Raw genomic sequence first — 10,466 nt, 5'->3', positions numbered from 1 at the left:
CTGCATGTTAAACCACATGCAGCTTCATATTCATGAAATGTAGCTTCCTAAAGTAATGATTATCAACATATATTGTGAAGTATAAGAGAACAACTTACGTTTTTAGGCGTTTCTTTATATGGAAACTCAAGAAATGTATAAGTTACTTTAGCACCCTTGATATTGGAAAGAATTATTAGTAAAATAACACAAAGAAATAGAGTTTTGTACATTTTAATATAAGTTTAAGAACAATCTAATTTTAGGCCTACGGAATTTATTCGTTGTGTTGTTATGAAAATGCTTGTAAGTGCTTGTGAATTTATCGATTGTTGCAGGCCGACATGTGTTTTGAATGCGTGCGCTGATATCATCACTGGGAAGTGGCTCCAGCTAGCGCCTGATCACAATTCTAAAGGTGACTAGTGCTCCTAGCGCTCACTTGATTCACACGGCTCGCTCTGCAACGGAACCGAACAGAACGTTGTGAAGGTCCGTCTGTGTGCGATGATAACATTGCGCGAGCGTTGTAAAAGTACGAGTACGGAAAGCAGCGACTAGACTAGCAGCAACCACTTGCTGATTCTTCTTCTTGCTGCCCTATCGTCAGCCCCTATAGACGGGCGTTGTTGTGTGAGTGAACAAATCAACCTAGTGCATCGCCCACTCGATCCTCCACAGCCCTAATAATAATCGCCGGAGTGTCGCGGATATTCGTCGTCCAGAAAGGTGAGTTTCGCTGCTTGTTTCATCCCAATGAGCGCTCGCCTTGTAACCTTGAAATGCCAACAAACATCGCGCAGCTATTTTGTTCTTTGCGGTTGTTTATTTCGAGATATACGCCTTTTGTTTCGGAACTGGCTAGATTCTAGACTCTAGACGATGAATTCGTTTGTTTTTATTGGTTAGAAGGTGGAATGCGTTGGGATTGTAAAGGCTAGCTGTTCCTCGGGCGCAAGAAAATGAGCTGGAAACCTGTTTGCCACCAAGTCGGTGTGTTTCCATTTCGTTTTGTTGCGTTCCGATGAGGCCATTGTGAGTGCGTTGCGGCGCGCTCACCTTTCTTGTCTCTTTGCGTGTGTGTTAGTCTGTTTGTTAGGTGACTTTTGATTTCGTTTACGCTTTTATCTTAATCGCGCTCTTGTCATCGAATTTTGCCATGCGATATCGTCATAAAGCGAAGTCTTGCTGCGCCATTAGAGGTTATGTTTGCGCAAAACCAGGCGCACAAAGAAAACGATTATATTGTGCAAGCGCGGCGTATTTGTGTGAGCGCTCGGTTTGTTTACAACAAATAATTGTATTGATTATGGTAATATACCGCCGATGGTGTATAGCTGCGTGCACGTCGAAAACGGCCTTGAGCAGTCCCTCCGAAACAGCCACTTACGCACACAACTTTGGCCCCCAAAGGTACGCTTTAAGTAAAATAAGTGATTTTCCACCCTTTGCAAACTGATAAGGCTGGTAATCACGCTTTCTTTCAGCGACTACCTGTAGAATACTCGCCGGCGGCCTAGAAAACTGCTTGTGCCAACTTACCACGATGAAATATTTGAAATATACTGTGTGTTTTGATGGTTATGGTTATGGTTATGAATTTAGGTTGTTCGTTACAAAATTGATATAAATGTTATTGATATTTCAATATTTTTATAAAATTTAATATCAACTATCTGTACGCTTTCATTAAATCAATCTTGGGAAGAATTTTACATTAAATAGAATTTAGTACTTGAAATAATTGGTATAACTTTGCAATTTTGAATCGAATTAGGACGCGCATACCAACTGAAATCTGATTTAACGAATTTTTACATTCTAATTAAATATTTCCACTGAAAGTATTGCAAAGACTGAAGAAATAATAGATTTTATTCCTGTGACAATAAATACAACGACTGTATTTTTCTACATAAGATCTAATTATGAATTATTTAGTTAATTTTAATTCGTATTTTTTGTGTTGGCAGCACTGATTGTAAATCGTCTGTCTTTCGCATTTCGAATGTACTCCATTTTGTGCAAATAGTTAGTTTAGTAGTTAGATAGTTAGTCTCTAAGCAAAAAATGCTACCAAAACGTGATTTTGAAATCGATCCTGCCCGTCGAAAGCATTTAATGCAGGCCGAGTTAGATGCCGAGTGGCCTTTGATCCTCGAAGAAATCCGGGTAAACATAGACTTGTTGATATTCATTTGTAATCGTTTCTTGTACAAACTGGTACTACACAAATGTACTTCATATTAATGTTTGTAAGTGCTCAACGGAAAGTATCTAGAACAAGCTTTGAATACTGCCGTTTTATCTTTGCATTTGTGTACATATTGAATATTGGAAATATGTGAACAATTCAATTGTGAGAGTTCATAGGTTTAGGGAATGTTCATACTGTGAGGGCAGCACGGCGTTTGTACGTATGGCTGGTTGCATACGTTAAGTGGTGAGAGCAGATGAACAAAGAATATTTTTGAAAAAAATAATAATAGAAAATGATTTGCTTGTAATGTTTAATAGTTTATTTACACATGGTATTTCTATAGTAGCAATTACGTTTACAATGTCTCTTAATGTTGATTCCATGCAAACAAGTTCACTGCACAACTGTTATATCGCAGCTACAATGCTTCACGTGGTGTCGGGTTTATAATGTTGCGGTAGGCGCAGATCACGACGATGCATTGTTTATTAGTCGCGTTACCTTTTGTTTTGTCATCCATGCAGCATGCCATTACACTACTACAACACGCGTGTCATAAATCTGCGTTGAACACAAAGCGCAATGCAGACTAGCGGCGTTTTAATCTGTACCAACATCTCATCGCTGATTAACAAACGCGCACGGGAGTTTTCAAATTGTTCGATTTGTTAGTTTTGATTGTGGATGCGGTGCACAAGCGCGCGTCTGTGTGTGCGCAAGCGCAAGTAACGTTATGCGGAAATGCTGGAAAATCCTTCGCCAAGTTCTAGAAACGGCCAGGAATTTCGAAACTTTGGATGAATCAGTTGTTTATCCGGAGAGTATTTTTAGTAGTACGTTAATACAAATGAATCATTACTTCTGAAATCGTTTTAATTCTACAATTGCGAAGATATTCGATTGAATATTTTGTGTTTGGAAGTTGTGTAATGTGTTATAAGCAGTTGTTAGAACAGGAAACATTAGAACAGTTAACTGCTCACGGCACTTTTGCAATGCAATTATTTTCATAATTTTTTCAAACCGGTTTTACATATTTATAAAAATCGGTTTATATCTGTTTATATTTGCTCTCATATGGCGCTTGTTCCGTCTGGTTGGGTACGCAACTCCACTAAGGAGCTTCGGGCGATTTCCGAGAGATGTCGCGAAGTGTATCGACTGAAATATAAACCAGCATTGCCTTAACGGCGCGTGGTGATGCTGCTGCAGCGCACGTTTAAACATGTTGATAGAGATCGGTCGGGATTTCGCTCCGGGCACAGCTAGACAAAGACGGGCAGCATCTCGCGCGTTTCATTGATCGTGTTCCGGGCGCCACCCCCACTCGCAGCAGAAAACCGGCGGCGGCAGCAGCAGCAGCCGGCACCCTTCGTGCGCGCGCGTCCCTGAAATGTCCCTGAAATATACGCGGCGTGCGGCAAGCGACTCCGATCTGAGGTAGAAGCTACAGCCGCTAGAGCAAGAGCTGGATTAGAATCGAGGGGTGAAAATTGCACCCCGCACAGCACCCCGAGCGTAGAGTGAAGAGTTGTGCTGAGAGTTAAAACGAAACAGTAATATAGCCTTGCCGATAGTTAGACGAAGAGCGAAGGAGTGGGTACGAGCGTGCACGAAGGCGTACGCAGTATACCGAACCGCGGTCGGCACGCACACGCCAACCAACAACGCCAGTCGAAGCCGCGCCACTCCGAAATTGCGCTCGTTCGACAACGGCGACTACCAGTTTATTTACCGCACACACCGCATCGTCATTCAGTCAAGACTAGTCAGTCACTCCGTCGTTTGTTGTGTGTATTCGTCGTGTGTTTTCATCATCTGAGTAGCAAATCCGCGCCGTGTTTGTTTATTATCGTTAGTGTTTTTTTCGGCTGCCATTTGCGACCGCGTCGCAAATCGGAGGTTAGAAGCTCTCGCGCAACGCACCCCGCTTACTCTAAAGAGATCGAGAGAGGCTGAAGGGCCGCGCCGTGAGTGAACGCATACAACAACACGCGTCAGTGGTGAAACGCGCGCAGCAAGCAGCCAGAGGAGGCGGCAGGCACGCTCGCCGCTCACCGTTCGCGGGAGGAGGGTGGTTCGTTTTATGCCCGAAAGTGTTCTGAACCAGCTTCAAGCTGTGGGGCGCCGGGGCGTTTTTGTTTCCTCCGCAAGGGATGTACTACCCGGTAAGTAACAAAATCTAATATAGAAAGAAAATCCAAACCCGTAATAAAATTCTGCCAGCGGGGGCAGTGGTTGTAAGTTGAGTTTAGAAGTGGATTGATGTCGGAAAGCGACGAGTTGATGAGCACGCTTAAACGCTTTATATCGGCGGCCGGCTATCAGATCGCACGCGATAGCCGAAGATGGTTTCGGGGCTCTAATAAAACGCGTCCACGTCGATAAATCTTGTTAATTTCGTGCCATTTCGGTGCTTTGCACGAAGAAAACGTGGCACGCTGAGCGCTCGCATCGAGCGACGCACGTTTTCCGGCGGCGCATAAATTTGCAACCCTGGGATTAGCCTCTAAACACGTTTTTCAGACCGTACGATGTTTACAAAATTATAGACCTTTCTCGATTTTCGGAATTTTTAAAATAAATTTTATTTTACAGTCATTTATAACCTTGTGTGTTGAAAAATTTATCATTTTCTTTGGATTTTCATTTTTCGGGTTCGGATTCTCGTGGGTGTGTTTGATTTGTGTGTGTGTTTGATTTGTGTGTGTGTGTGTGTGTGTGTGTGTGTGTGTGTGTGTGTGTGTGTGTGTGTGTGTGTTGCGTACTGCTTGCGTTTGGGTTTTATTCGCTCGTTTTGCCCGCCAGCGGCTCGCGATGGCATCGTGCCAATAGTTCCACCTATACGAGGTTTCCAACGCGATAGGGACTTTACAATACCAGCAGCAACAGAAGTAGAGTGTAGATGTGGATGGATTGTGGCGTTTACTCACACCCGCACGCAAAATTCTGCACATGCAAACACTTGCATAAATAATAGTAGGTTATTAAAATCTAGTCATTCAGGCAGGACGATTTACAGTATAGTAGCATTTTCCGAACCTTAGCAGAACGCAACGCGCTTGACAGTTGTTTCGTGTTGTGAAAAACACCCGCGGTGATTTCGGTCCGAAATAGATCCGATATGACGACGGTTGGAAGTTGGAATCATCTGGGTTTTGAATGTCGGATGTGGAAATGTTTGCATGCTTGAAGATGTTGTGTTGAAGTTGTAGGCGCTTTGGCATCGCCCTCTTCCTTCACAGTGTGCGCGCGGTTTTTCCATCGTTTGTGTGCCCATTGAAAATCAGTCGCGAGGCGAAAGTGCGCGATTTGTGCTCGTGCTGTTGCGCAATTTTACATTTCACGTGTGTGCTACTACGGCCAACCGACGATGACGACGAACTCTGACCTTTTTCGGGCCGCAGATAAAATAATTCAATGCAAATTTACGACTGTGTTTAACGCCGATTTTCAATGAACGATTTATAACTTTACAGCACTTGCTGCTTATTTTTGATTCGGATGTTTACTTCTCCGTATATTTATGTGAAATGTGGCGGCATAGACTAAACTTGCCTGCAAAAAATAACGCAACTTTGTAGTCGATTTTATTGAGCTATGGGGATCAACTGGGCTTTCGGACAAAGACGTTAATGTAAACCCCTTCTTGGCACAAAGAGCATTGCAACACGTTTACACATTTGCATTGCGGTGAAATATGTTCTTGGCGCGCAAACCCAACACATTTTTAACATTCAACGCCTCGCCGCGCGTTTCCAACATTACGCTAACCGCACGACGACATCGCCGCATGCATTTATGCACATGTCGTCTGCGGCCGAAGTTTTTGTAAATAAATAAAACATTTCGTGTGGTCCCGACTCCTGACGCCAACAGCAACAATCTACAACACTGCACAAGGAGAACAACTGCGTACTGAAAGCAAGACCAGCTAAAATATGGTGTGCCAGTGCGGAGTCTGAGTGGATGCTTCATAAAGTATTCAAACTGCACTTTGGGTACTTTCCCTGTATACATGCGAGAGTCATAAAGTTGAGAAAATGAACATGCATGTTAAGATGTAGATGATGTAAAATATTCATGGGGATGTGCGGGGATAAAAAGTGTCTGTTTATTAATAAATTAATTATTTGTGGGGGTGCGATACATTTGCAGGTTAAATGCTTGAATTTCTTTTGTGAATCGCATGCTTGTGTGCCATTCAAAGCTGCTTCAAGTGCATACGAATGCGCAACACACGAAATGGTGCATGCATGGTCGGTAGCAGATGTTTACGATTTGTTTGTAGAGTTTCAACTGTTCAACAACGCGTTGCAACTTTCAGCAAGCGTACCGAAATATTCATAAAGTCCCGTCGCATTTCAGCGCAAGTTTCAACGCATTGTGACTCTCAAACATGTGGTATTTATTACACTAAAATTTCGGCTGCTGTAGTTTGGTCGTTGTAATCTGTAATTTTGCAATATACGACAAAGCGCCGCTGACAGTTACACGATTGGCGTGTTTGTAGTTATTTAGACATTTCAAAGATATTTTTGTGTCGACGTTAAATAACGCACTCGTTTAGCGCCGCCGTTTGAATAATTGCCGTGCCGTTCGGCGCCGAATGAGATAAACGATAAAATTCCTGACAATTAGTGCCCCGTAAAGCGCGACAATCACTCATGACGAAATTGAATCTGCGCCAGCACCGAATGCGTTTAATGGCAATCTTCTATTGTCATTTTGGGTTTTATTGCGATTTTTATTACTAGCTGCACGTTTTGAAACTCTGATGATTTGGCTTTAGCGAATTATGAAATTCACTTTTTGATGGACTGTTGTTGGAGGTGTGATGATGTTTTAAGTAAAAGTAAATTTCACGCGTTTTCACTTACAGCAATAGCATTCTATGTCATGGTGATAAAATGAAGGCGGTTGGTACTCGAGTCGAGCTACAATTATTTTTCAATTAGTCTTTGTGTCATCGCAAGGTACTGAAAAATGAACAAAGCAAATATTTACTTTGTCATTAACTATAACAACATCAATGTCTTCATTGGTTCATAATTTTCTCAGATGTTGACATTTTTCGTTTGTTTTGATGAAGATATCTTTGTGATCTTTATTTGCCTCATTTTGCCATCATTTATGTCTGCTATAAATGTGTTTTCTGTCTGGTGCTGAGACCCTGAGAGACATCCCAATCATCGGGAGGCTTGGTTGTGGATGTGCTTGGGAACTGCCACAAGAAAGCCATTTAGTTAACATGTGCACACAGGCGTGAGCACATGATGCGCAGCGAAAGTATCAAATTTCTGTGCACTATCGAAGGGCCACTATCCTGTAGCACTAGAGTAGGCTCAATATGTTTGGTGTCTTTGGTGTCGTTTTCTTTACGCCTGCATGGCGTCCATACTAAACTCTTCACAGCATCTCATCTTCTATAGTCTTTCAGTGACAATATTCTGGGAATGGTCATTTTGTCATGTTTAATTAAATTTGGACCAGGTTCTTAAAAATACGAAAAGAAAAGTGTATCTGTGAGATATTTAGATTTTCGATTATTCGATGTGCAATTTATTGAGAAGGTTATATGCTGCGTGCATACTAAAAGTATGTCTGTTGATTTTATGAATCAAGGTCGTTTGAAATTGACATTCCGTTTGTGTTGTAGAGATGCTTTAAGTTGTTTTAGATCCTGTTCTATGTGGTAGTTTGGCATGAAGTACAGATGTCTTCACACCAACACATAAGCGGATGTGAGCTTATGATCTGATATTAAAATTGAAACTTTTTACGATGCCAGGACCTCGTTAATGATTTTTATAGATTTTTCTTAATGCGTCTTCTTTAACATCAAATGAAAATTAATAGTAGGTACACAATGAAGTTTATACTTTGTAATTTTGAAGGTTGAACATAAAAAGTAATTAAGGTCATAGGGACAATGCGAAGGTTCCAAAGCTTGATAAAGATAAATCTTCCAAGATGCCGCACGTTTATCCACATAATCATTTCTATGCTCCTGGTGATTGTGTTTTTTTTTCTTCTCTTTATAATAAGCCATCTTGAGCTGAATCATAACAAATTGCTTATTGCGTTGTTCTCTGCGTCGCCGATAAAAATAAAAAGTAAAATATACTCTTCTGTATGTTATTGGGTTTAAGGTTAACAACACACCGATTACACTTTGCGCTCGAGGCGCGTAGTGATCTTACATTCGGCATTCAACCAGCACAATTCAGAATTCAATTTCGTTTTGCTGCTGCTGTTGCCGTTGTGTTTGTGAATGCGTGAATGACTATTTACACATGACACGTCTGCATGTAGTAGTGAATAAATTACACTTCGCTAAAAATGTCTGTGGATGGTAGACCTTAAAAACGTGGCCATTTACAGGCGTGTGCGTTACCTTCGGAGCGACTTTCTTCGCGCGATTCACGATTTATTACGCACACTGTTAACAAATTAACTACTTCAAACATTACATTGGTACATTACACGCGTTTTATGTGTTATTTATGCTGTATGTATATGTTGTATGCTAATGAGTTGATATTTTATACAGAGCAGGGCGATGAAGTTGCGGATTTGAATAAAATTTGCACACTCATGTTCCAAGTTTTTTTTTGTCTGCGAATGCATAATATTTAGAAAATATCTTTTTAGTGGTAAAGTTACAATTTTATGTGGTTATTATATAAGTATCTACAAAATACATGTAAAATCTTTAGTTTGGTTTATTTCTGTAGCACACATGTTAGGTAAGTTTGGTGTGTGTTGGTGCCGAAGTTATGTTAGACCGTTAATTGCAGGAAAATAGTTTTAATTAAAGCCATTTATCTCGATCAGAAACATAGTTAAACTGAACTTGCAACGCATCTATAAAGTTTATTACTTTTGTTATACTTTATATTAAAACTTTTATATTTTAGAAAAGATCATTAATTTAATAGCAATTTAATTACCACAGTTTAATCTTTCAATGGCCTTATAGGTAGATGTATAGATGTTTAGTATTCTTCGCTGTGTTCTTGCTTCTAACCAAAAAGTTCTGACATTTTTCAATATTTAATACACTGAAAAACATGGCGAATAATCCGCTTTAGTTCTTTTAGATTCTCACTGACTTTGATGCCTTGTTCTGCTGAGCCTACAGACTGCCGCGCTGTAACCGGTAACTAGCAACTTTGTTCCTAAACTTGCTACACGTAAAGTTTCGTCTTTGCGTTTGAGCTAGACTCGCAAGTTTCCTCATTATAACTTTTCCTATTCGTTGGTTTTTCCGACTATGGCGGTGGCGCCCACGCCGACTTTTGTATCTTCATCTCGTGTCTTGTGCCCCACTAAGAACGCCGTTTACGATGCGTTTGTATTGTCAGTTGCAAACTTTATATTTTTCCGGGAAGACGGCGAGATGGTAGGCAAAGTTTTTGCTTGGGATGCTATTATGTGGAATATGTAGTACATATTATGTTGGCGATTGTTGTTTTCGGCTTTGATCGGCATATTTTTATCGCTGATTTGGCAGACTTTCATATTTTCACATGTTCACGACTTTTCGAGCAAGAAAATCGCTGGTATAAGAAAATTATCGTAGTAGAATAGAAATAGGGTGGATCTTTACTATAATAGACATGTTGTATAATTTTTTATTGATTTGTGGCATTTCCTAGACATTTATTAATGCATTACATTATTTATTATGAAATTAATGTATTTTCTAATATCTGAAGGTAGTTTTCTCTTTGTTTGTTGTTTGCATTTGCTTTCCATTTTCCACATTGTCAAATCCACTCTAGGCGACCATGCAACTGATACGCGTATTGTTTGTTTCTCGCAAAACTCCTCTAACTTTAATCTTCAGTTTTCTCTCGCTCCGATGCTTTCAAATGTAGCGTTGTTGTTCGAATGCGTACAGGAGAGGAGATAGTCGATGTTGACGTATTTATTCGACTGCAAGTCCTGCGGGAATGTTGTTTGCTGCTGCCTTGAAGATTATTTATATTTGTAAATTCCCTTTAGGCTTGCTCTCGGTGCCTGCGACACCGTATTTATTCAATCCGCAAGGTTTTCATTTTTCATCCCCTGGCAAAGTAAGAATAAGTATTTATGCACAAAATGACAAAGGTTCCTAGTTTGGATCGTAAATAAAATTTGCACGTCATATGGGGAAAAATATCCCGGGTAAATATCCATTTCCAAATATTGAAAATGCCGAATATGCGAATATGAAATAGGGAAAATCGAAAATGTTTCCGAACACGAAAGTAATATTTATGTCGACCGTGTCAAGAGCCCG

General features: G+C 40.6%; 1 protein-coding gene across 2 annotated transcripts in view; it reads left to right on the top strand.

Moving 5' to 3' along the window:
* Positions 1-428: 428 nt before the first annotated feature.
* Rbfox1 (RNA-binding Fox protein 1) overlaps positions 429-10,466 on the top strand; it is a 46,039-nt gene continuing 36,001 nt past the window's right edge. The window contains exon 1 of one of the 2 annotated variants that reach the window (XM_065307916.1): positions 429-708. Coding sequence is in view for 1 of the 2 variants with exons in the window: in XM_065307915.1 (XP_065163987.1) it covers positions 4,336-4,347 (12 nt within the window). In the remaining variant the exon portion in view is untranslated. Of the gene's footprint in view, positions 709-3,838; positions 4,348-10,466 lie in introns of those variants that run through there. The other variant, XM_065307915.1, reaches the window with a different exon arrangement.

Source organism: Atheta coriaria, unplaced genomic scaffold, assembly GCF_025399875.1.
Source record: "Atheta coriaria isolate IRGN ID8LTWV9N9 unplaced genomic scaffold, Caltech_Dcor_3.1 hic_scaffold_7_pilon, whole genome shotgun sequence".
NCBI lineage: Eukaryota > Metazoa > Arthropoda > Insecta > Coleoptera > Staphylinidae > Dalotia > Dalotia coriaria.
This window is presented reverse-complemented; position numbering and strand designations above follow the sequence as displayed.